Here is a 27,491-nt window from a genome sequence, read left to right on the forward strand (position 1 = left end):
CTAGATCTTACAATAGACCTCAAAGAGGGCAGCAGCTGCGTGCATCCGGTAGAAAATAGAGAAGGGCATGGCCAGGTTGACCACGATTATCCAGGGTTCAAAGCCGAAGACGATTTCCTCTAATCCGTTGTCATACTCAGGGCGGCAGCCAAAGGCAGGAGGGATCCAAAGCTGAAATAGAAGAAACAAGCTTACATCACGGTTGGTTTCGCCATGAATGCTGCCAAGAGATGCAACCTTCTGCCACAGATACACTGACAATGCCCCCAAGATACGTTGTCCCAAGCCTGGTCCCTACCTGGCAGGCTAGATCACGTGGAACCTAACTTCATCAGTGGGCTAACCCAGGATAGAGTCATAGCTGAATGGACCATTACAAGGCAAGAAACAAAAGAAATAGGTAGATAACTGGGGGGGGGGTCCCTCTAACAGACGTGTCTTGTCCCCAGTCTTGCCCTCTCTTTGCTTTGTTGCTGCGAAGTAAGCCTCTCTCCTCTGCACTTCCACCATGATCTTCTGTCACAGGCCTGGAAGCAACCATGGACTGAAACCTTCTAAATCACCCCTTTCCTGGCTGAATGCCCACCGTGCCAAAAGGCTGACTCTGTGGTCACAGGATTTCAGCACATCTGGTGTCCCCGCTCAAATCCCAGGCACCATGGATGCTGACGCAGACTCACATAGCAAGAGTCACCATGGCCAGATTGACTGTAAAGCCTTCCTCATCTCCATGGAAACCAACAAATCTGTGAGCCTCCCCTGAAGGCCCTCCACCCCTTCACCTTGCACTCAGACACGAGTTGTAACTTAACTCTCTCTAGAGGGCGCTGATGAGAGGAGGGGAAAAAATCAAAGGAAGTCAACAAAACTTAACATAATAAACTGTTGCTCTTGTCTCTCATAGAACCTACTGTCCCCACATCCTTCTCTGTCTCTTCCCCTCTTCCTTCCCACTGACCACTCTCTAGGTTGTCAGCGCCACCCATGGCCCTGGGCCCCTTCTGTTACTTATTGCATGTGTCTATCTCTCTGCCTCCCAGGCTAGGGCAGGCTCCCCCTAGCTGGGCTGACCTATGAAGAGTCTACATAGCAAAGGACAGAGGGTGATTCCAGGCCAGCAATTGCAAAGAACATTGGTCTTCCGCCCAACAACCCACAAAGGGACTGGGTCCAAATCCCCAAAGAGAAGTCTTGCTGCCAACAGCCTACAGCCAAGCTAGGATCACAAGCTGACACTCCATTATTGTGGGTTTAACACCTGAAGAACTTTCATGATAAATACCTACGGTTTTAAGTTGCTATGTTTGAGGTTAGTTCTTAGGTGGCAGCAAGTGACTAATACACACTGCCTTTCTTTCCTATCCTTGCAGAGCTCTCGCTGGTGGGTATCGTATCCCATTTTCCTTCTCTGGCTTCTTGGGCTTCTTCCTTCCATCTCAGACCTCTGCCCGTCAACAGTTCCCTCTTCTAGCTCCTCATTTGCTCAGACTCACGAGTCCCCTTCCCTTCTTTGTGTATATGCCTCCTAGGGCTGTCACCTCAACCTTGGTCATAAACACCATCTGGAGGCCCTGGGCTTCCACCTAAACCCCCCATGTGAGCCACTCTTGGAACCCCAACATGTATTTCCACTAGCCACTTGAGTGTTTGGAGCACATCGCAGACGCACCCTGCTTTTCCCATCTCCCCCTTATCAACAGCCCCTTCCTCCCAGATGCTTGCTCCAAGCTCCCAGTGTCATCCGTGTTCCCCCTCAGTCTCTTTCACATCAGTCTACCACCCTAGCCACAGTGAGATGCCCCCAGTCCTTCTGTGAACCTCCACCTCCACCCACCCGGGCCATCCCTCCGCTGGGGCTGTGCAGTAACTTCCCCACCCTATCCCAACAGTCAGTTTCCACTCATTTGCAAGAGGAGGTTTCTTATTTTTATCACAGCTCCTGTGCCTTGTTGAGAAAAGTTGGGGAATATTGGTTGATTTGAATATCTAGGACTAGGGAGATGGTCAATGAGAAAGTCCCTGCTGGACAAGCATGAGGCCTACATAGAAAGCCTGTCTGGGAGGCATTGGTGCCTGCAACTCTGAACTGAGGCCCCGTGGTGGAGACAGGGGGTTCCCTGGAACTCATTGGCCAGCTAGTCTAACCAGCTAATAGCATAGGATTCCGTGAGGGATTCTGGCTCACAAAACAAGGGTAGATAATTGTTTGAGGAAGACATCTCAACATCAGTTTCTAGTCTCCACACACTTGTGCACACCAGAGAGAGGGAGGGAGGGAGAGAAGGAGAGGGAGAACAGTTTGCTGAAGATTACCGAGATGTTGCAAAGGAACAGAAAGGCTGTGATGTTTCTGAGGATCCTCCTCTTGACTCCACCCTGCAGGAAGTCCGGACATCGGGCTGTGCCCGCAGCCCCTTCCCAGCCAGCCTCCTGGTCCTCTTTACGATATCCCTGCTGCAGACGCAGATTTCCATTGACCGCAGGTGATTCATCCCGAGACAACCCCTGGCTCCCAAGGCTAGATGCAGCTAGCACAGCGGCTTCACCACTGCAGACGGTGACCACGCGCAGAGTGCGCACATCCTCCGGGATGCCCTCGGGCTCGCGGTGCACTGACTCGATGATGAAAAGGTTCTGGACATACTTCTCCACGATCACCAGGACAGAGTAGGGCAGATTGTACCAGGTGTATGGCGGACGGGTCTCAGCACAAGCGATGGCCAAAATGGAGCCCCAGGAGAGGAGCCATGAGCCTGAGGCTGTGGCCACCAAGAGGTCAGCATCCAGCTTACGTGCAGGGTTTTTGGACTCATCCAGGGATTTCTCATCCACCCTGTAAATCCAGGTTCCTACCAGCCCAGCAGCCCCCATGAGCAGCAGCACCGTGATAGCATACAAGTAGAACAAGATGAGCGCCGACTCGCTCTTGGACTTGGAGCGTCCGATATGGATCATGTACACCACAACCACGGTGATGGTGGCAGCCAGCACTGTCAGGCCCAGAACCGAGCCCATCAGGACCCCGTCGAATCTGCACTGCATCTTCTGATGCCGGGAGTTGTCCACCCTGCGCCCAATGTTCTTCCAGAGCACATAGAGCATGGTGGAGGCCAGGATCTGGTACTCGATGTTGAAGGGGTACAGGTAGTAGATTCCATGGGAGAGAGCAGAGCAGAGCGCTGGGGGCGTGCAGTTACACTGTGGTGTATGGTCATCCAAAACTAGGGCGGTAGGCAGAGGACAGGAAACAGCCATCAGCACAGGCAACAAGGAGACTAGCAAACCCATCAGCCTGAAGCTCACCACTAGACCCAAAGTGCACATGAGCCGCATTTAGCATCATGTTTAATGCCGTGGCTTCGTAGAAAAAAGAAGCTAGGGTTCACCCCCAGAATGGCGTCAGCCGTGTTCTATCTGTATGTTAGCATATAGGGACACTATTATGAGTAGCAGTGTAGAGATTTACTAATGACCACGTTAGGTGGTCCAGAGCTACCACTGAACTTCAAAAGCAGACAGCTGAGGAGGGCTGAGACTGTGGCAGCACCTGTGTAAGAGAGAGGGGCAACAGTGATTGATAGGTTGATTGATAAACAGGAAAGATCCAGAAGTATATAAGCCAGAACGGTAGTGGCGGTTCTCTCTGGTGGCAAGAGGCAGGTGTTTATTTTTTTTTCTAGATCTTGCTTCCCTCTGGTATCTAACTTTCTCTGTAAATATGGCGTGTGTGGTGTGTGTGTGTGTGTGTGTGTGTGTGTGTTTAGACTATGTTTTTCAAGGCTCTGTAGGAAATGACCCTTCTGAAAAATACCCGGTGGAAAAAGCTCTCACCTAAACGCCCCTAAAACGGTATGAGATGGTCAGGGGCTTTCCTTCTCTTTCTGACTGTGCAACCCCAGACACATCACTTTTCAGTGGCGCAGCGTCTCTACCCATTGCTAGTTAATACTGCCCATCTCAGAGGAAGGTCAGGCCATTGTTAAGGAACCTTGTAAAATACTGAGAACCCTGCCTGGTAGTCAACATGAGCCTAATAAAAGCCAGGAAATAGCTAATAAAAGTTTGCTTCTATTACGAAACTGTCACTGCTGTGGCTGCTTTTGTTACTAAGAGGGAGTGAGGCCAAAGACAGGGAGTCCTTCCCACAGAGGATTGTAGGAGTCACTCATGTAGCCTGACATAGCCACATATCGGCCCAGCCCGCTCACAGAAGGCTGCAGCCGGAAGGATCTTTGAAAGCATCGAGTTTTTGAGTCTCCTTACTTTACAAAGAGAAAAGGCAGGCCCAGAGAGGTTGAATAGTCTCCAAGGGTCACACAGCAAGCATCTGACAAAAACAAGACCCCAACTCAAGTTCTCCACTTCCCAGTAGAGCGCTGTGCTCCACCCTGCCTTCTTCTGGGTCCAGATATTCTCAGACTGATGTGGTGAGGCCATATATGCTCAAGAACTCCAGCAGAAGATGTGAGGATTAACCCCCACCCCAGGCTGTCTCCCCAGCAGATCAAGTGAATAATAAAGATGAGCCCCAAATAATGAACCGACTGAAGTCAGCTAGGAACCTTCCCATGTACAAAGGCATACTGAGAACTCCCCAGTGTGCACAGGCCAATCTCTCAGAAGAAAGATTTGCTGAAAGGCTCCTAATTAAAACGCTAACAGAGAAAACCACCAATCTTCCACAGTGGGAAAAAAAAAAAAAAGCCACAGAGTTCTCCAGCCAATGGACTGCGAGAGACCCACCCAAATGATAACCCTGGGCTGCCACATGCCCAAGTCAGGTGAAACTTATAATTACTGCCTTGGGGAGGCAGAATGAAGGCCTGTGGGGTTAGAGAAACAGTCCACAGTAGGGTCTATCAGCCCAGGTGGCTCCCTAGGGACCTGATGGTCCAGCAGGGGAAAGGCTTCCTCACCTATGGTGATGTTGCCGAAGCCCAGCGTGATAAGCCGCTCTTTGTGCTCGTTCAGTTGGTGCTTTGACTCATTCAGGACGCTGTTGGCCCACAACAGCAAGTTCGTGAACACCGAGTGGATCACCCCGAACCTGGAAAGCACACGTATCAGACACCTTCTCCTGAGTGGCCTTGAAAAAGTGCCGAGCCCGTGGCTAAGACGGCGCCATCCCATGCATGTATGCACACACACAATTTCCCTCCCTCAGCTGTTGGTCCAGCTGGCTGAGAGTCAACATCTGGGCATTCTGCCTTCACCTTGAATTTGCCCGTCTTCAACTCATCTGTGGGACATCAAAGACACTGCATCTTGGGAGCAGGGATATGGGGAAGAAATTTTACTAAAGGCAAGCAACCACACCCAGAGCCCACTCTTCTTCCAAAGGGGAAACAAAGAAAGAACAATGAAGGAGATAGAAGGGCCAGGTGGACTGTGGAGAGCAGGTGCACCCTCACTGGTGACTGACCAACCCATAAATCATCGCCGTCCAGTCCCTCTGCTTTCCATCTTGCCAATAAAACACAGTCTGCACACACTAGCTCATGGTTTCCTTTGCAGCTGGTCTTGACCAGTCTGGCTGGGGCATATAATATATAATCTACAGTGAATTACTGAAAAGCTTTTGCTTATTTGATGACATAAGAATCAGAAAAGCCTATTTATGGACCCCCTTTCCTTTCAACATTGTCTCCTTTAATAGTCTTGAGTGAGGGCACATAGGCTGAGGTTGCGGCCATCATCTCTCTTGTAAGCAGGTGTCAACCAGCATGGGCTGAAGCCCCAATACACTGAGGATGCCAGAGGGTGTACACAGATGAGCCCTACTCCAGATAACACTTTGGGCTTCTAAAGTCCCAGCTAGGCTCAGGAATTCTTCCACTGTCACACCTAGAGTAAGTGGCCATGCTGGAATAGTGGAAAGAGAATCTTAGCCTCTAAACCACACTGTGACCTCATCAGGAAGAGGGTACATGTGAGGGTGAACTCTGGACTCTGGGGGACAGAAGAGAGACAGGAATGACACACGGTCTCCATGTGGTTCGTCCTGTTGTGAATTCCCTAAACCCTACTGTGGCTGCAGACTGCAGCTGTATCCACTTAGGGTAGCTTCTGGGCCTCTACAGGTATCTAGGAGACGCATCCCACAATAGACTGAGGAGCCAAGCCTAAAGGCAGCTGTGGGTACTCCCATGCCTTACCAAGAGGCAGCCAGCCATGTGTGCTCCCTTGTCCAGCTCAAAGACCATCTGTCCATGATTGACTTATAGGAAAACAGGAACATCTTTGTCCTGGCCCTCCCTGCCTCTCCCCTGAGTGTCTGCCTCAGCTGAGCCCAGGCATCCCAAGAATCAGGGCAAGTAGCACCTTCCTGTATGATATGGCCAGCTTGGCATCTGCCCAGCTACCAGAACTAATGCAGAGAGAAACCCAGACAACACAGGTGTCTGTCCATTGGCCTGGCCCTGCACCCGCCCTTTTGCTCCAACTCACAGCCCGCGTTTTCTATCCAACCTTTGACAGCCCGGACAATGCCTTTACCTCTGGCAGGTGGCTTTCTTTTTATTACAGTGCACACAGCTGCCCTTCTGTTTCCCCTTTCCCTAGTCCATGCAGTAGTGTCCAATTCTGAGCCTGCCAAACCCACAGAAGCAGTATAAGGTCACCAAGGATCACACTGTTTGGCCACACACCACCCTGAGAACCATAGCCTTCCAAGACCAATTTGAAACAAGTCCTTCAAGCTGAGGGCAAGTGTCATGCCCCATGTCTAAGGCCCTGCCCACACTCAGTGCCTGTATACCCAGACCACAGTAACAGAATGCATCCCGGGAGTTGTTCCTGGTATCCGTCTGTGCTTCCTAAGATGTGTGAAGAACCATGGTACCTCCCAACTGTGGGTCTGGAGAAAGGAGATGGGTGGAATCTCCAAAGGAGCATTTCCTACCTGGGAGAAACCTTCCAGAAGCCACTGACAGAGGTGGTGGCAGGAAGGAGGCATTCATACAGCTCATGCAAGAAGCTAGCAAGGTCATAAGCCCACAGGACCCAGCCAGAGCTGCCAGCATAGTAACTGGAAGCTGTGTGGACTGTCCTCAGTGAGGCCAGCCCTCCCTGGAGGAGCACCCTAGATTCAGTTGTAGCCTCTGTCATGACCTATGCTTGAGACTACCTCATCTTCCACTTTTTCTAAAGAAGTTGACTTCTGAAATCTAAGAATGGTAGACATTCAAAATGTTTGCCATCTTGCTCAACACATCAACAGACAAGAAAGCATACCCTTGCACTGAAGTGGGTAGAGACCAGATGTGATAGTGGCCATGGAAGCCTTTGCCTAGGCTGGTCTCAATCTCAGTATCCCTACAGAGCCAAAAATGGCCTTTGACCTCCTGGCTCTGCTGGCTCCAGTTTCTGAGTCTGGAGATATAGACAAGAGCCACCATGCTCTTTTATTTGGTGCTAGGAATTGAGCCCGTGACCATGCATGCTAGACAAGCCCTGTACCAACTGTGCCACCTCCCCAGTCCTAAGAGTTGCCAGTGGTGGCTTCTGGGGCTCCTGGATCTGGGTGACTACCCCTTCCCTCGGGGAAACCAGGTAAGCATACTTCAGCCCTTCCCCACCTTGCCCTGGAGGTGGGGCTTCTGCTGTTCCTGACACCAATGATAGATGTCACTGCCAAGGCCACTGCCTGGACCACGTGGTGGACACACACTCCTGGGTGCTCCTCACACAGCCAAAGACACCTCAGAATCATCAACACCCACGCCACAGCACCGGGCCACTATCCCTGTGCAACTAGAGGCACAAGGATGCACTTGGCAGTAGACTCAGTCTCGACAGCTGCAGCCCATTGAAGCCATTCTACCTAGGGGTCACAGGTCAGCCAATCTTCTCAAGGCCAGAGGTCATCTCAAATGCTGGAGGGGAAAGTTGATTCTGCGACGGAAGTGGTGTACAATACTAGATCTTTCCATAGAGCAGGGGCTCATTCCTCCATCTACCCGTATTTAACCTGCCCTTGAAGAGTTCACCTCTTCCTTCTGGCCATTCTTCCCTTGACCACATGATAAGCAGGAAGAGCTGGAGGCAGGCTCCACACTCAGTAGACACAGGTTCTCCTCAGACGTAGGCCACCTCACTGCTCCCCACCTCACAGACGAGTAAACTGAGGGAGGTGAGAGGGGAGTAGGTGGTGACAGCAGAGTTCGCACCCACATCCTTGTCTTCCAGGACTGGCCTGGAAGGAACCGACGTCCTGCAAGAGCTTTGCTTCCAGGGTGGAACAGGAATCTGCTCTCAGGGTTTAGAGCCCCAGATGGGTGCCAGTCCCGAGTCTGGTTTCCCCTAGCGTTTAATCTAAAGAAATATCAACCAATGAGTAAAGCAATTGCTCACAGTTTTTACCTTTCCAGTGTTTTGAAAGACAGGATAATATCCTTAGCGTGGCCCCAGAGAAAATAGACCTAGACAGAAATAAAGGAGAACACATTAGCGGGGACACTGCCATTCTGCTTGCACACTTGAGAAGTTATAAAACTGAGACAAAACAGATGATTCCCCTTGGCAGGGTCATTCTACAGTGGGAATAGTGACGCCGTGAGAAGCCAGATGGGGCCTCCCGAGTCAGGCAGAAGGGGTGCTGCAACTAATTAAGAAGGTCTGTATTTGACTAAGGGTGTCTCCTTAGAGAAGGTAGGGTTAGAACCACTTGGTGATATCTGCTGTGGATGGAGCTGTGCTGCAATCGATTGAGGATGTCTGCTCTGGGACAGGCATGTCGCCTCCAAGGGTACAGATAGTCATGAAGACAAAATACTCATGCACATAGAATAAAAATAAGCTTTTAAGTAAACAAGCTAGAGAGGACAAGACAGTAAGAACTGTCCCTCCATGGTCTCTGCCTCCATGTTCTTTTCTTGAGTTCCTGCCCTGCCCTTCTTCAAAGATGGACTATAACCTGTAAGTTGAATAAGCCCTGCCCCCAAGTTGTTTTTGGTCAGTATTTTTTCACAGCAGCAGAGACGCTGACTAGGACAGATGGCTCCTAAAGAATGTGTACATGGCCAGTGGTGGTGGCGCACACCTTTAATCTCAGCACTCAGAAGGCAGAGGCAGGCAGATCTCTGTGAGTTCAAGGCCAGCCTGATCTACAAGAGATAATTCCAGGACAAGCTTCAAAGCTACAGAGAAACTCTGTCTTGAGAAACAACAACAACAACAACAACAAAAAGAATGTGTACATGCATATAGACACACACACATGCGCACATGCACACACACGCACACATGCTCCCCATATGACCAGATGTCTTGCCCTGGCAGACATGATATCTCACCCCACACTGATCAAATACTCTCTTCCATGCTCTGTCACCTGATCAGAACACCAAGCATTACAGGATCAGGTCACAGGATTCTGCAGTGGATGAAGGACTGCGTTTGACCGAGGCTATCTAAAGCAGATGGAGGATAGCACTGACTGAGAAGATTATTTCAGTAGCATTGAAAGGCCAGGGCTCTATTGAGACTCTTTAAGAAAAGGTATTTTCTCCTAGTTAAGGGAACAAAACCTCTAGCCTAGGTGGTGAACTAACATTCCAATCTACCCAAAACCTAGGCATGAACCCAGCTGTATCTGTCAATCACCTGGCCAAAGGGTCACCCCTCAGGAAGGTAGATTCACTTTACACCATGCTAAACACATGGGAGAAGACAATGTACTTGTCCCTCCCAGAATCCCCACACACTGTGCAGTCACTAGAATGGTATCACTCGGGCTAGGTCAAGTTTACCCATTTTATCTAAATTAACATTTCTTTTTTTAAGACTTGTTTTCCTATTTTGGGGAATTGTCACTCTTTCTCTGAAGACTGCTTCGTTATGAGCACTTGTCTGCCATGTGGCTGCTTGCTACCCTCCATATCTAACTCAAAAGGCATGGTCTTCTCTCTTGCTCTCCATCGCCCTTCTCCCGGCAGCAGTCCAGACTTGCAGCTTGCTGGAGCTGTTGCTTCCCTTGTAAATGCTAATAAAACTGCCCACAAGCTTCCTGCTGAGTACTTCCTTAATTTATTTTATTAATGAGACTAAGAACCCTGAGAAGGGACCCTAATTTAGCCAGAAATATGTAGCATCCCAGTGGAACTCCCCAAAATTTCCAGCAACAATATCAGAGGTAGATGAAGGATTAAATTCGACTGGGAATGTCTGCTGTAGGTGAGAAACTACATTTGATTGAGAATGTCTGCTATAGATGGGGTGCACTGCACTGAGGTCATCTCCTATAGATGGGGTCACTGGACTGAGGACATCTACAATAGATGGGGTGCACTGGACTGAGGACATCTACAATAGATGGGGTGCACTGGACTGAGGTCGTCTACTATAGATGGGGTGCACTGCACTGAGGGTGTCTACTATAGATGGGGTGCACTGGACTGAGGTCGTCTACTATAGATGGGGGTGCACTGGACTGAGGTCGTCTACTATAGATGGGGGTGCACTGGACTGAGGTCGTCTACTATAGGTGGGGGTGCACTCTACTGAGAACGTCTGCTTAGATGGGGTATACTGGACTGAGGACTTCTACTATAGATGGGGTGCACTGGACTGAGGTCGTCTACAATAGATGGGGTGCACTGCACTGAGGGTGTTTACTATAGATGGGGTGCACTGGACTGAGGTCGTCTACTATAGATGGGGTGCACTGGACTGAGGTCGTCTACTATAGATGGGGTGCACTGGACTGAGGTCGTCTCCTATAGATGGGGTGCACTGCACTGAGGACATCTACTCTAGATGGGGTGCACTGGACTGAGGAAGTCTCCTATAGATGGGGGTCCATTGGACTGAGAGTATCTCCTCTGGATGCGACCACATTTGATTGAGGCTGTCCATTGTTCTTGGGGACTGCTTTGATTGAGGGTGTCTATTGTGGATGGGGGGAATATAACTGATCAAGCTACCATCACCATGTCCCAGAATTAAGTTGTCTTAAACTAAGCAAGTCTACAGTCCTGGAGACTTCAAGGTGTCAGCAGAGTTGGTTTCTCCTGGGGCCTCTCTCCCTACCTGTAGATGATATTCTTTCAACCTGAGACATCACATCATTGTCCTTCTGTGTGTAACTGTGATCTAGCTTGCCTTATAAGGACACAGGATATAGCCCTGCATTGACTTCATTTCCCTCTGAAAGGCCCAGTCCTCCACTACTGGTACATTCTGAGACACTGAGAATTAGAATTCATACAATGGACTTAACAGGTTTTACCTGCGAGGCAGCGCCCTTCCCCTTCCCCCTTGTGAGCTCCCAGCCTTTCCTACCAGTCCACCACTGAAGCAAGCTACCCAAGTTCCCCTTCTCCTTTTCACAGTCAGCCTTGCCTGGAATAATGTGTTAGAAGCATTCCTAGTCATCTGAGCTGTCTGCCAAGCCTAAGAAGCTGTGAACTAGAAGTGCCTTTGAGTAGAAGATGAGTTCCCTATCCTGGGGTTCGACACTGTTTCTGGAGGGTGTTTTTAACTTGAACAGTATCTGAAAAGTAGATTTCCTGAACCAAGTTCGTAGTCTTCCAGGGTGACTCAGAAGGAGGAATTACCTTTGCTTCTCGTCATGATGTAAGCAAATCTGTGGTCTTCTTGAGCTTCAGTTACTTCCTCAAAAACTGCAAGGCTTAATTCTATCATATGGTAACATGGACAAAGCTGGAGGACACTGTGCTAAGTGAAATTTTCCAGGAGCAGGGAGACAGTCGTGCACGAGCCCACCATGTATGGAATCTCAACGATGAAGATTTGAATACACAATAGAACAGAGACTGAGTGGGGACAGGAGTGGGACGATGCAGGCAAAGGCCCAAACTGGCAAATATGCAGGATGGCTGTCTAGAGAGCTGATGGCCAAGATAAAGACTACAGCTGGGATATTGTGCTATCTATGTAGGCTTGCTGGCACTGGCTAAAAGGTGGTCTCACCACTAATAAGACCAAGAAGGGAAACTGGGGCACCAGATAGAGCACTTTCCTGACTATAATCATCTACCATTTGTGCTTATGTGAAAACATCATGCTATTCAGGGTAAATATATAAAATAAGGAAGAGAAAAAAAGATTGATGATCTAGCATCTTTCTTATGTTAAAATATGTTTGTTATTGATCAGCACGCTAACTGTACACAGCTATGCTGTGCAGTGCACTTCCCACATGTGCAGTGTGCAATGAGCAATAGAATCATTCTCTCTGTGTTTATGTCTCTGTCTGTGTGTGTGTGCACACACGTGCCCATGCATTTCTGGAAATCAAGAAAAAATTTTGTGGGATTGGTTCTCTCCACCCACCTTTCCCTGGCTCCAGGACTTGGGGTCAGGTCTCCAGGCTTACACACGAGTGCCTTTAGCTGTTGAGCCACTTCGCTCATCTCTACACTGAGATCATTCAGGCTCTACTACTTATTTGGAACTCTCCAGTTCATTTCTGCCACCCATCGCTGCCCCTCCCTTCCCTGGGCTGAGACCAGTAGGAGTCCTGGCTCCTATCCGGCTGCCCTCTGGAGCCAGCTGCTCTCCTCCCGCCAGCTTTCCCAGGCTCCGGTAGTCACTATTACTTCCTGCACTTCCACACGATCAAACTTTTGCCATCCATGTGAGAGCACAGTGTTTGTCTTTCTATGCCTGGTTAGCTGGGATGAAACTCAGTTGGCAGAGTGCCAGCCTAGCATCCAAGAGGCTTTGTGCTCAATCTCCAGCACTACATAAACAAAAGCACTGACACACGGGCCTATAACCCCAGAGCTTCCGGGTTAGAAGCAGAGAGTTCAACAGCTTCCTGGTCAATCTGAAGTACATGAGATCTGACTTCATATTGGACTGATTTCACGTAATATAACATCCTCCGGTTCCATTGTGTTGCTGCCTGTGGTGGAATTGCATGATTGCTATGGCCGAATAGTATTCCATTGTGGACACATAGCGTCTTCATCCATCCTTCTGTCAATGAACACTGTATTTGTACTTTGCATCAACTGGACCAAAATTCCTGACAGAAACAGCTTAAAGGAGGAAGGCTTGTATGGGCTCGCCGTTCCATAAAGCTTTAAGTTCCACACAGTGCTCTCGGTGGACGGAGTGTGTGACAGAGGATTGTCACATCATGTCAGACCAGGAAACAGAGAAAAGGACAGGAACACGGCCAGACCCAGTGGCTGTGCTTGTAGCCATTAAAATCTCAGCCAGGTGGCCTATTTCTACCAACCAAGACCTGCCTTCTAAAGATTCTGAGGCCTCCAAAACTAGTGCCACCGGCTGGGGAGCAAGAACTTAACACTTTGTGTATCCTCAAGTGCTAGAAAGATGCTGGCCATGACTTTCCTTAGCAGAGTAACTCACAGCCACCAAAGAGTCCTGCTCAGCGCAGACACTTCCCTGGGGTCTATCTAAGAGTCTCTGCAGTCAGAGGGTATGATTCCTGCTGTGAGCTAGGTTTTTAAAGGGCATCTATCAAAGCCTTACTTCTTAAAGAAACCAAGTTCATCATCCGTGCTGAAAACAAGGACCTCATACTGTTCTAAAAGGTTCCAGCCCACAAGAGGGGAAACAAAAGAGTCCCAGTGTTCCAGAGAAGTGACTGGACCAGCTCATGATTCCTGATGGGAGCCACAGAAACATTCTAGATGTGTTGATGGGTTGGTTTCTGCACACCTCGGGACGCACTGCACTGGAGCAGACAGCATGCAGAAGCACCAGTGGCTCACCTGCAGCAGTGTATGCACAGCGTGGGTGACGGGGAACACTCCCTCCGTGGCTGACAAGCACTCGGAAAATCCAATGAAGTAAGCGACTTTCAAGCATCCCAGGATGATGGTGATGAAGGCGAACAGTGTGATGCTACCTAGGCAGGAGAAACACACCTGTGTTAGCATCCACAGTGTCATCCCCAGCAAAGCATGTCAACTCTAGAGCCTGTGGGTGAAAGATGCCGAGACTACACAGGGAGAGACTCAACGCCCACAGGGAAAAGTATGAAACCAGACCTCCCATTATCCTATATGTAAATACTAACTAAAAAATTATTCAAAGACTTATATAACAAGGCTAAAAGAAGCAAAACTATTAGGGTAAAAAATAGGAGAGAAAGTTTCATGAGATTGGATCAGGGAATGAACTGTATCAAAATGGAAAGGTGTATGAACCACAGAACACTGGCGACAAAGAAAGAGGGCACTGAAAACGGGAGGGGATATCTGAAATGTGGTGGTTTAAATGAAAATGTACCCCATAGGCTCCTAGAGATTGTCACTATTGGGAGTTGTGGCCTTGTTGGAGTGGGTGTGGCCTTACTGGAGGAAGTCTGTCACTGGGGGTGGGCTTTGGGGTTTCAGAAGCCCAAGCCAGGCACATTGTCACTCTCTCTCTCTGCTGTCTGCCAGTCCTGCTGTCTGTCAGTCCAGATGTAGACATCTCAGCTATCTCTCCAGCACCAGGTCTGCCTGCATACCGCCATGCTGCCATGATGATAATGAGCTGAAACTCTAAACTGTAAGCCAGCCCCAGTTAAATGCTTTCCTTTATAAGAGTTGCCACGGTCATGGTGTCTCTTCACAGCAATAAAACTCTAGCTAAGACACCTTTCTACAGAGTCATCAACACCTACAGCATACAAAGACACCTGCAGGATGAAACTGGTCAAAGTTGAACAGACATTTCTCCAAGGATATATAAAAACAGCCACAGATTACAGGAAAGATGCCCAAAACCACTAAACATTAAGGAGAAGCAAGCTGAGACCAACAGACTATCTTAGTTAGGTTTTCTATTGCCGTGGAGAGACACCATGACCATAGCAATTTCTATAAGGGAAAAAACATTTAATTGGGGTGCCTTACGTTTTCAGAAGTTTAGTCCATTATCATCATGGTGTGACATGGTAGTGTGCAGTCAGACACAATGCTGGAGAAGGAGCTGAATGTCCTATGTCTTGGCTTGCGGACAACAGGAAATGTTCTGAGACACTCGGCAGTATCTTGAGCATATATGAGACCTCAAAGCCGGCCTCCATAGTGACACATTTTCCAAAAAGATCATACCTGCTCCAACAAAGTCACACCTCCTAATAGTGCTTCTTTTGGGGTCCATTTTCTTTCAAATCACCACAAACAAGAAGTCACCCCTGCTAAGACTGGTGCTATTTTTATTAAAGGTTTATTTAATAAGTTTGTGTGTGTGTGTGTGTGTGTGTGTGTGTGTGTGTTCCTGGGTGTGTGAATAGGCACCATATGGTTGCAGTGCCTTCAGAAACCAGAAGAGGGCACCAGATCCCTTGGAACTGGAGATACAGATAGCCATGGTGTCCTGGGAACTAAATCCTCATCCTCTGCAAGAATGCCAAATACTGCTAGCCCTGAGCCATCGCTCCAGCCCTAAAACAGGTGCTATCAACAAACAACAAGGGCTGGGTAGATGATGCCACTTTGAAGCATTTTCCTGGCAAGCATGAGGACCTGACTTCAGATGCCCAGTACCCACATAAAAACTGGGCATGGTCACCTGTACCTGTAATCCTATAGATGCAGTGATGGGGGAATTTAGATAGCAAGGTCCCTGGGGCTTGCTGACCAGACGGCCTTGCCTATTTGGTGGAGTAGTGGGCTAGTGAGAAGCCCTATCTCAAGAAAGGGGATGGTACCTGAGATGTGACACTAAAGGCATCCTCTGGTCACAACATGCTTCCACATATGTACAAACTCCTATGCACAGGTATAGACACACACACACACACACACGTAATCTAGGAAGCTGCTTTCTTCAAACTCAACTGGAAGAGCATCTCTAGCAATCAGAAAAGGTACCAGGTAAGGTGAAAAGTTAAGCAGGTTTTTTTTATACTATTAATGATTTTGACAAAAAAAAGTGCATATAAAGAAGTCTGGCCAGGAATTACAAAACACACTTATAAGGTGCTGGACAAATGCAAATCTGAACAAGAAAAGCAGCTGTGCTGGGCTTGAAGGTAGTGTCCAAGCTCCTGGGCCCTCCTGGCATCAGTGGCATGACTCACATGCCCTCTCCCACGCACAGAGGAAACTGGATCACATGTGCTGGACACTGGGGAACCAAGGTGAGAGCCAGGCAGGAGCGATCACATTACACAGCTGCCAGAGCCACCTCTGGGGAAATGCAATGCAGCAGCCCAGCTCACTCCTGCAGCTCGGAGCCCTATAGAAAAGACGAGAAGTTGTGTTTTGTTAGTCCTGGCAAGCCCCCAGGGAAATCAGAACCTTTGTAAGAGCGGAGATTCAATCCCAATGCTTTCAGAGTGGCTGATGAATACAAGGTTCTTTCTGATTTGGAAAATGGTAATAAAAATAATGGTAACAAGACAAAGTGACGCAGCCTGGCTGGGCGGCAAGAGCTGAGCCCTGAGCTAGGGGACTGCTGGGTACCAGACAGGTGCGTGTGTTCCTACATGACATCTCCCTAACCCTAGACTCAATTTCCCCACCTATTAAATGAAGACCATCTGCAGCAGTGGTATACAAACCATGCATCTGAATGCCCTGGAAAGAGCATTGATGACGCTCATACTGCTGCGCTCCATGCGGGTCTGATGTAGAACCACAGTATCTCTAACAAACTCCCTATGGGGTCGATGAAGTTGTTCTGGGGCCCCAAAGTCATCTAGAGTATCCCATGATTGACAGTGCACTTGTTCTGCCAAGAAACCCTCCCTGGCCCTCTCATTCCAAAATCCTCTCTTCCATCCATGTACTCATGCACTCATTGACTGATACAGTCTGGAGACTCTTCCTGTCTGGGTTTGGTTGTAGGCTGTGTGTCCCAGGGTCCATGTGCTGGTAGCTCAGCCTTCAGTGTGATGATGGGCGGGGTAGCATCTTTAAAAGGAGAAGGGGGAGGGGCTATTACTCCATCAGGCTGGGGATGTGATGCTCTTGGTACAGTGCCTGCCTGGTGTGCAGGAAGCCCTGGGTTCAGTCCCCACACCACATAAACTGGGTGTGCTGGTGTGTGGTAATCTTAGCACCCTAAAGGTACAAAATGGAGAATCAGAAACGCAAGGTCATCCTTGACCATGCAGCAAGTTCAAGGCCAGCTTGGGATACAACAAGTCCTCACTCAAAAACAAAATAGGTAAATATTTTTTAAAGAAATGGAACTTAGTATAAAATTCCACCCCAGAGCTGAGGACCTACTGGGAGTGGAAGGCTCAGTTTTCTCTAAAAGTGTAGTCTCTGTTGTCTGTCCTCCAATGGAAGGCCACACATCCAAGAATACTTGGGTAGCACAAAGTGGCCTTTGCTGTGGGACAATGGTTTTACCCTGTAAAGATTTGTTTCTTGTACTTGTTTAATAAAATGCTGATTGGCCAGTAGCCAGGCAGGAAGTATAGGTGGGGTGACCCGGCAGGAAGAAGAGGCAGAGCAATGAAAACAGGAGAATTCTGGGCAAAGGAAAGATGCAGTCTGAAGTCATGACCCAGCCACAGAGGAAGCAAGATGAGAATGCCTCACTGATAAAGGTACCAAGCCACGTGGCTAACACAGACAAGAACTGTGAGCTAATATAAATAATAAGAGTTAATAAGAAGCCTGAGCTAATAGGCCAACCAGTTTATAATTAATGTAGTACCTTTGTGTATTTCTTTGTGACAAATGACTGCAGGACCGGGTGGGACAGAAACCTCAGTCAACAGGCCTTGATGATGGTGAGGGGTGACTACACAAAGTTGGGTGGAAAGGAAGAAAGTTGATCTGAGAAGATGAATAAACTACATTGTATGAAGTCCTCAAAGAGCTAATACATTTTTTGAAGAGGTGGGGCTTAATGGAAGGTGTTTAGATCATTGGAAATTGTCTTTAGGAAATATTAATAAAGTTCTCTAGGATTCCCAGTCTGTTCTCATAAGAATGTGTTTCTGTAAGGAGGCCATCCACACGCTTAGCCCTTCTCATATGCCTCTGGCCCACTTTCTGCTCTTCCGTGCTGCTATGACATTGTAAGGGAACCTTGGTTCGGATGCCAGCTCCAGGCTGTTTAAACGCTCCAAACATGAGAATCATGAGCCAGATAAACCTGTTTATGGTAGAAAGTATCCAGCCGTGGGTCTTTTACTGCAGCAACACAAAATGGACTAAGGCACCTACTCAAGGATGAAGAAAGAGAGTGATGGAGAAACAAAAATACACACTGGCAGCAGCGTGCAAATTAGGATGCTCAGCTAGGCAGTGGCGGCACACACTTTTAATCCCAGAACTCAGGAGGCAGAGGCAGGTGGATCTCTGTGAGTTCGAAACCAGCCTGGTCTATGAGCTAGTTCGAGGACAGGTATCAAAAGCCTGTCTCTGAAAACAAAAACAAAAAACAAATTAGGATACTGACAGAGAATAGGGCTGAGATGCCACTAGACCTTTCTTGTGCAGCTTGGGAGAACAGAAGACAGTGGAAGTTTCTCCAAAGAGGCCATAGACCTGGCTTCCAGCTGAGGTGTCACCCATTTGCTGGGCCAGAAGAGAGAAAGTTGTTGAGCAGAGACAATATAAAACTGATTCTGCAACAAATTTTTGCACATCAGTCGTGAGTCAGTCACTGTCCTGGGCACTTGAGGTATGGAAGTCAGCGGAAGGGGAAAGGAGAACTTCTTGTGGAGTTTTTCCACTTTAGGTGCTGCCCACAGGAAGGGAAGTGATTGACACCTGACAGAGAGTGAGCCCTTAGCGGGGACAGGGATGGGAGGGAGGGATAGAGAGTGGGATGCTCGTTCATGGGGAGGGGGGGTAGGAGGTAACAGAGAGTGAGTCACTAGCGGGGATGGGGATGGGGGGAGATAGTGAGCCGCTCATGGGGGTAGGAGGTAGGGGATGACAAAGAGTGAGCTGCTAGCATGGAGTGGTCAGGAAAGGAGCCTCTGAGGGGAGATAGTTGAACAGAAAACAGAGCTAGGAGCTGTATGATCTAGCAAGCCGTCTGTCTGACAAGCCAGAGAAGTAGTTAGGAGAGAGTTCAAAGTGGGAGAAAGGGGAGGGGAAATGATGGTGATCAATACCCTTTGTAAAGGCTTGGGAGTGCACTGGGTGGAAGGGAGGGATGGACGGATTGACAGACGGGCTGATAGACAGAAGGATGGGTTGATAGATGAGAGATAGTTTGCGAGGTGAGAAAAGATGAGAAACTGAGTTCAGACGCCTGGAGATAAACTGCCTGGGGGTGTGGCTGCCTTGGTCTGTGATGATAACTCACAGAGCGATCTTCTGGAAGGCAGGGCATTGTTGTCTCTGCAAAACCTATAGGCTGGAGAAGACCAGATGGGGAAGAGAAGAAAGGCTTTGAAAGTCTGGTGATGAGAAAAGTTAAGGCAGATAGAGGCAGCGGGGACAGAAAATCGAGGAGGCAGATGAATCCAGTCGGTTCGAAGAGGCAGGAAGCACAGAGTGTGGCAGAGTAGGAAGCAGGCTGACTTGCTGAGGCGGGCATTGAGTATTTCTTCTCCAAATATAAAGAGAGTTGCATGCCCTAGATTATAAGACAAGAGAAAGTGAGGCAGACTTGTGGGGCAGAAAAATTCCAAGGACAAAAAAAAAAAGCAAACATGAAGAGATCTGAGGTGACCTGGTGTAGGGGAGTGGAGGGCGAGATGATCCAAAATACACTGCATACATGTGTGAGATATTCAAACGCATTTTAAGATATCATGATTTAAAAAGGCAAGCACTGGAGGATAATGTCAAATAAATCATTATAATCATAAATAGAATAGATACAAAAGTCAGGTATGCAAACCATACAGAATGAACCAAATCGTCTCATTTACTAGGAAGCAAGTTCAGAAAGACAGAATTAAAAACAAAATGAGGGAACGTGCTCTTTATATGACTATGTGGTTAGAGAGAGAAGGTTAGGGGTGGGCAAGGGAAGCAGGCGACCGACACAAACAGCAAGTGGGAAGGGAATGTCACTATCAGATTACTCGGAATTTAGAACACAGAATCCTTTGCATTGCAAACAACAAGACACACAGTGTGAGGACAATGTAGCAGTGCACGAAGGTTCAATACCAGGACTTTCGGCCGGGCATGGTAGCACACACCTTTAATCCTAACACTCAGGAGAAGAGGCAGGTGGACCTCCATGAGTTGGAGGCCAGACTGGTCTACATAGTGAGTTCCAGGCCAGCTAAGGCTGCACAGTGAGACCCTGTCTCAAACATCAATGATAAGAACAATTTGCTTTTATATGTAACCGCTATTAATTAAAAATAGGGCAGGAATTTTCAGAACTAAACCAGTCAAATAGACAAAAGTATTTGAAATCACAGAGGAATCAAATCATAGAATTTCCTCTCTGTGTAAAACTTTGCCCCATCTGAAAATAGAGCATACATTTCTGTGGTCTATAGAACCTGAAAAGTGTCAATCAAGCCCAAAGAGATAGTAAAATGGAGCACGGCAGAGAGGCTGCCTAGCTTCAAGACTTGTTTTCTCCCATTTAGTGATTGAGTTCTTAGGCATTTATGTAAACTCTGTGCCTCAGTTTCCCGATCTGTAATATGGAGATAATGATCATAATGTCTCCCACAATGCCTTGGGGTGCTGAGAAGACTCAGTGAGTCATTCCATAGAACTCCCCCCGGAACACCCAGAAAACACAGTTGGGATGTTACCATCAATAGCCTCTCTTCTTTACACTGGAAAGGAAAACTGAGTGAGCTGGAATCAAATGGAAAAGCACGCTAGGTGGGGCCGAATGGCCCAGCAGGTAAAGGCACTTGCCAGCAAGCCTGACAACCTGTGATCAGTCCCCAAAGCCCATACGGTAAAAAGAGAAAACCAACGTCTGCAAGTTGTCCTCTAACTGCCACATCCATACTGTGGCAGGTACACGCATGCGCTCACAGACATAAATGTAAAAGAATAAAAATTAAAAATATAATCAGTTAGCTACATTACTTGGCAGTCTTCCAGGAACTGCCCCAGATACCCAACCACATTTCTGCTGCTGGGCACGGAGGACCCTCCTAGGAGTCTTGAACCCTGGCGTCATTGAGATAGACAGTCCCAGAGTTAGTCTGCATCTCTATTCCCTGGATGGGCATTCCCCAGTGCATCAGTATCAGCCAACAGCTGGCCTCCAGCTGGACATGCATGCTGGGGAGCTCACCATCCCTCACAGTATGCCGTCCAGCTCTGTGGCTATTGCTTCGGTTACAAAGTCCTTCCTTCTGTTGACTCTCCGAGCTCTCATCCTCTTTCCTGGGGCTTCTGGCATCATCTGCCCATTCATCTCCTCATTGTAGTGCTTTGAATAGGTCTGGCCCCATAGGTTTATTTGTTTGAATGCTTGGTCACCAGGGAGTGGCACTATCAGGAGGTATGATGGCCTTGTTGGAGTGGGTGTGGCCTGGTTGGAGGAAGTGTATCACTGGGTGTGGACTTTGGGGTTTCAAATGCTCGAGCCAGGCTCCGTGTCTCTCTCTCTTCCTGTTGCCTTTGGATCCAGATGTAGACCTCCCAGCCACCTCTCTAGCAGCATGTCTGTCTGTGTGCCACCATGCTTCCTGCCGTGGTGGTAATGGACTAAACCTCTGAAACATAAGCCAGCTCCAATTGAATGCTTTCCTTCATGGGAAATTGCTGTGGCCATTGGGTCTCTCCATAGCAACAGAACATTTATTAAGATACTCGCCCATACATTCCCCCACACATGAGTCCATCCACTCACTCATACATACACACACACACATATATACATATATACACACACATATATACACACCTACATACCCATTCATATACCCTTTCACCTATACATCCATCCACCAACCCATTCATCCATACATTGCACCATACATCAGCCCACCCATCCACCCACCCACCCATCACACACAGCCTCCACGGATTCAATTACTCTACAGACACCATCTGGCCCTCATGAAGTCTGATGCTGGATCTCAGGACACCATGGAGAGTACATTCAGGAAGTGCCTGCACCTTCAGGAACTCACGGTCTGTTCAGCCTGACAAACAGTAACTGGATAATGCAATCTCCTGCGGGACTGGTGCTGGGCAGATGGTGGACAAGTGTCATGAGAACAGCAGTGACTCAGGAGCTGCAGTTGGCCTAAAAGGGGCAGGAAATGTTTTCCAGCAGAGACTTGCTTATTAAAAGCCCAGGGATCCTGCAAAGCTCACAGATAAACGCCTATGGCATCTACTGCTGTGGGACTGCCACACCCTGCTGTCTTCTGGACTCAGCATTCTTTCTTCTCCCCCCTGAGAACACTGTCCTACAGTCTTAATTCTTTCCAAAGAACGCTAAACCTGCATCTAGGCTTTAGGCTGTAAGAAAATGAATGCAGGTTGGAGGTGCAGCTTGGTTGACAGAATACACGCCTAGCATGCAGAGAGCCGCTGCTAATCCTACCTCTGCATAAAGCAGGTGTTAGAGTGCCTGCCTGTAATCCTGTGGAAGGCAGAGGCAAGGGCATCGGAGTTCACAGTCATTCTCCGTACATGCGGAAATCGAGGCCAGCCTGGGATGCACATGAGACCCTGTTTAGAAAAAGAAAAAGGGAAAGAGAAGAGAAAGGGGAAAGATAGGAGCGGAGGGGAAGGGAGAGGAGGGGAAGATGGAGCTAGCAAGAAACAGCATTATCCCCATTTTACAGATAAGGAAACTGAGGCAGACAAGTGGAGCTCCACGCCCTGCCCAGGAGCCACGCTTCCATCTGTCATTGCCTGACACCCTTCATTATCTCCCCTCTTCTGGCCCTCCTCTGTCCACTTCGAATGAGGCCATGCCAGGCAATGTGTCTCTACATTGCCAGAGACAGCAGTGGCAGGCAGGCAGAGAAGGCTCTCAGTAAAAGTCAGTTTGGGACATTGTCCCAGCAAAAGTCCAAGCAGAGCAGGGCTTCCTTCCCCACTATCCAAGGCGGTGTCCAAGATCCTCCTGCTCAAAAGACAGAGAAAAGGGGAGGGAGGATGTTGCCTGTCTGTCATCTGTATCTTTATACTGTCGGACCACCCACCCCAGGGGATTATGTCCAGGGACAGAAACCTAGCCTCCTCCTGAAGCCCTGTCAGCGTCACCAGGCAGTGGCAGCACCATCTCAAGACCCTCAAGACATGGAAACTCCACCCTTAAGGAAAGAAAGCCACCACAAGAGCACACATCCATCTCGGGGAAGTTTCCCGAACAGCCAAATCTACAGAGGCAGAAAGCAGACTGAGGACTAAGAGAAAATGGGAACTGGTCCATGGGGAGCTCTGTTTGAGGTGTGCGATGGCCCACCTGACGCAATCCAGAATGACCCGAGGAGGGAGTTCCGACGCAGAATTGTCCAGATTGTCTGCAGGCACGCCTGCAAGGGACCTGAGTTAACTGAATGTGGAAGACTCGGCCTGAACGTGAACAGAACCGTTTCATATGCTGGACCATGGGAGTGAAGGAGGGAGGGAGGGAGGGAGGGAGGGAGGGAGGGAGAAAGAGAGACAGATTGAAGGGGAGCACAGAGCAGCAGCAGCACACACACAGGTATTAACCCATTGCTGTCTGCTTTTAAATGTGGATGTGACCAGTTCTTTCAAGCTCATGATGTTTGGCTTCCCTGCCACAGGGGATTAAAATCTCAGAGATTCTGAGCTAAACAAACTCTTCCTACCTTAAGTTGTTTTGAGGGGGTATCGCATCACAACAACTGTTAAGAACAGGAAGGCAAAGTGGTAAGAGCTGCCCAGATGTGGAGCTGGCAGCATGGGTCCACACTGAAAGTCAACAGTAGTGAAAAAGAGGAGCTGAATTGGAAAGAGAGCAAGGAGGGGTAGATGGGAGGATCCGGGGTAAGGAAATAAAAGGGAGAGATGGGGTAATTATAAACTCAAAAAATAAAAGAAATCATTGTAGTCACCATCGTCATTGGCTTTGTTTGCTTCTAATGGGAGAACCGAGGAACTATGTCACTCAGGCAGTGACAGGGGCTCGCTAGGCCAGAGACAGGGACAGAAGAAGCCCAAGCAAACAAGAGTGTCTGGAGGAGCTCTGCCTGCGGGAAAGCAGGGTTGTGGATTAAGGTGAAGCGCCAACCTAAGATGCAAAGTGGAGATGGGGGCATGGACTCAAGCTTTCTTTGTCTGCTGTCGGCAGCGGACAGACAATAAGGACAGCCTGTCCCCCAGGCCAACTGCCACTTCTCTCCTCCCTCCACTATCTTTTTCTCTTCCCCTCCTCAGTCTTTGGCCAGCTTGCCTGAGGACACCAACACACACCTGTATGCACACACACATACACACACACACACACACACACACCTTTAGTGTGTCACTGTGGATAGCCTCCTTCCCAGCAGGAACCATTGTGTTTTCTGCCTTCACCTCTGCAGCCTGTCCTATGACCACCCGTGGACCAGTCTTTCATAGGCAGCTCACATCTGTCCCTTTTCCTCTGGTTCCTTAGGAACACTGATCTCAGTTCCCGTGTAGCCCATTTCCAGGGGTGGTTGTGGTAGTGTATTGGACAGAGGTCTGGGAACACACAGGTATAGATGTGCCTCGTTTAAAAGCCACCACTGTAAGAATTTGAATTGTAGAATAAATTCATAAAATAGCTATGCCTGACTGTAATGAGTCTGGCATTCTAAACAGACTCGTTAAGTACAACTGTAACCTTCACTATTTCCAGAATTTGTGTTCAAAGTGTCTCTGGCTTGAGACAGGCAAAAAGCAAGGGGGACGCTTCCCGGCTTCATCACATTTGGTCGGGCTAGCAATGAAGGAACATGGAAAGTGGTGATTAATTGGTAAGAAGTCTGCTCACTGGCTGCTCTGGAGGCAGGCACAGGTTCCTAGGCTACAGGTATCCCTTCTAGAGGAACTCCCTTAGCCAGCGAAGACAGATTCATGGTGCAACATTGTTACCAATTACTTAAGTGGGTCAGTATTTTTTTTATTGCTAAGAAAGTATTTCCTCCTTCATAGGAAGTAGAATGAAATAATTCCTGTACAAAGAGGTTCCTTGCAGACCAAACCAAGCCCCACAACTTCCCATAGAAAACCTCAGTGCCTGGAATTCTAGGGATGGGACTTGATGGTCAGGGGGCGGGGACTTCATGCCAAACATCAGCCTCAGGATATAGCAGTCCCCCACCCATCACTATCCCCATTACCCCCTACATGTTGTCCCTACCCTCCACCCCCACCACCCCTGTAGAGACAGGGCTGAGATTCTGCCACAAACCTGTCTTTCCAGCTAAGAGTCCAAAGGAAACCTCAGTCCCTACCAGGGCCAGGCGCTTCCTCTTGGCACCTTAGTATGGCAACTGTCTTTTTGCTACCAAATGAACCCAATTGTTCACAGGAATGGCCAGATCATGGCAAGCTGCTTCCTCTCAACATCTTCCTGCCCCTCCCCATGAGGTAACTGTGATTCTTATCTAATTCACGGGAGGGGAGAGGTAAGGCTCAGAAAGCTGAAGGAGACAGGAGAGAGGAATAGAAACCATGTGTCTTCCACGGCCAGCAGCACATGTGCCTCGCTGGAACGGCTACATCACTACGGGACAACTTCCAGAGGGTCCACACATCCTACTGTGTGCTGTTCTCCCAGGTCTGGGCTGCCACAGAATTCATGCTCATTCCCCCTTTCTCTGTGTTACCAGACTCTCCCAGAGGACCTGGTCCCCTAGGCCAGCCACTATGTATTCCTTGGAGTCCTGGTTTCCTCTGGACTCTTTGAGCATATGGACACCGTGAGCCCTCTGTTGTCCAACTTAGCTCCCGATTTTCTGCTCCTCCCACTCTCTCCCCACACTTCCTCCTGGGTACCATTTCCTGAGGGTCTGTACAGCTTACTGTGTGCGGGTCTCTATCAGCTAATCTATGCCATCTCCACATGGTGTCTGAACAACACGGGGCTTGTCCACAGGGGAGCCTTGGTCTGTACTCTTGCCCTGCTTCTTCCTCCACCTTCCCAACCCTAGGAAGAAACAGGAGCAGTCAGAGAGGAAAGGAGAGAAGCATGGAGGGAGGGATAAACAAAGTGAAGGAAAGAGGAAGGGAAACAGGAGGAAAGAGAACTAGAGGAAGGAAACGAGAGAGAAGAAAAAAGATGGTGGAGGGAGAGGGACAGAAAGTGAAGAAAAAAGAGGAGAAAGTCAGGAGGGAGGGGGAGAGGTGGAAGAAGAGCTGAAGAAAAAAATGGAGGATGAGGAGATGAGTGAGGAAAAAGGATGCTTCTGGAAAGAAGAGGTAAAACGTCGACATCCTGGAGTAAAGCACCAGGCTTGTCATTTGTGCGACACACACACACACACCATCATCTGGTCCCTTCCAGACTGAGATTCCCCCTCTGCAGAGGCTCAGCCTAGGATTGGAGTCAAGGGGAACCAAGGCATTTGCCTGAGGTCAAGTGTGCAAACACCAAGAAGTGGGCTCTAAGGGGAATTACAGTCTAAAATGAGAAAACAGCTGGAGGAGGCCACCTTTGCCCTGGACCAGGTCTGCTCCCTTTGCCCTGGATCCCAGCCCTCTCCCTTTGCCCTGCATGGCCTTGGCCCTTTGAGTAAGTCAGGGTGTCCCTTGGGATCATTCCTCAGGACTCCCCTCATCCTCTCAGCACCTCCTCCAAGCCAGGCTATGTGACTCTAGGACCAAGGAGCACAGGCTCCCCTTGATGTTGTGGAGAGGTGGCTGCCTGGACGAGAAATATCGAGACCTCAGCAAGAGTGGAGGTGTGGACAGAAACACCGAATGGGGTGATAGGATACCTCAGGCTCAGGACAGCCTTGGACCAGGCCAGGAAAGCAAAACCAAGGTGAGGCTGGAATGACATTCCAAGAGCAGGAACAGAAAATGCAAAGACCTTGGGGGCTTTCAAAACTGACTGGAACTGAGAATTTTGACAGCCTGCAGCTGTGGATGAGGACTCCAAAGGAAAGAGGTCTACAGAGGCTAGATCTTAGAAGTCTTGAGTGCCAAGAGAGGGAGTGTGTAGCCTCCACACTTTAAGCAGGGAGAACTTCGAGCAGAGAATAAAGGTAGAGAAGGGAAACCCACGGGGAGAGCAGGAGAGATGAGGCATAGAGTTGAAGTTCAATCTCAAGGAGAGGCGTGGAGGGCGGCCCGGCTGCACTCACCACGGAGCCAGCGCGCACCCGCGTGTGTGTCCTTGAGGCGGATGAGGCGGCGCTGCACATAGCTGCGGCCCACGTACCACAGCATCCAGAGCAACTGCAGCAGCATGAGCGCGGTCAGCACGCACAGGAGGTCGCTCTTGCCCACACCCGCCGCGTGCACCGCCCAGGCCAGCAGGAACAGCAGCCCTGCCACGAACACATTCAGCCCGTATTGGCTGCTCAGAGTCTCCGCCAGCTTCTGTGGGACGCTGGCGCCGCGCCGGGGACCGGAGACCCGTGAAGACCCCTCGGCCAGGGGTTGCGGGGGCGATGGGCATGCCGCGATCCCCGACGGCGCGGCAGGGAAGGAACCTGCGGATGCTGCGGGAGAGGAGGGCGCGCCCGGGCCCCCAGGCAT

The 27,491-nt window shown here is 49.2% G+C and overlaps 1 protein-coding gene across 1 annotated transcript; it reads right to left on the reverse strand.

Annotated features, from left to right (window-relative positions):
* Positions 1-27,491, reverse strand: Otop1 (otopetrin 1). The gene is made up of 6 exons (XM_050140774.1): positions 27,095-27,491; positions 13,707-13,843; positions 8,362-8,420; positions 4,917-5,047; positions 2,314-3,221; positions 1-171 (listed from the first exon to the last, which is right to left on the reverse strand). Exons 1-6 carry the CDS (start codon positions 27,489-27,491, stop codon positions 1-3), a joined length of 1,803 nt encoding a protein of 600 aa, XP_049996731.1.

The sequence above is a fragment of the Alexandromys fortis genome, unplaced genomic scaffold, assembly GCF_014885135.2.
Source record: "Alexandromys fortis isolate MF-2015 unplaced genomic scaffold, M_Fortis_MF-2015_v1.1 scaffold_7, whole genome shotgun sequence".
In the NCBI taxonomy this organism is placed as follows: domain Eukaryota; kingdom Metazoa; phylum Chordata; class Mammalia; order Rodentia; family Cricetidae; genus Alexandromys; species Alexandromys fortis.

Bases quoted from the DNA above. Each gene is read 5' to 3' on its own strand.
- Otop1 (XM_050140774.1), bottom strand. From the start codon at position 27,491: ATGCCTGGGGGCCCGGGCGCGCCCTCCTCTCCCGCAGCATCCGCAGGT. The intron at 5,048-8,361 runs GTAAAAACTGTG...TGTGCTTTCCAG, and splicing joins TCTTTCAAAACACTGGAAAG to GTTCGGGGTGATCCACTCGG. The intron at 3,222-4,916 runs GTGAGGAAGCCT...CTACCGCCCTAG, and splicing joins CTTCGGCAACATCACCATAG to TTTTGGATGACCATACACCA.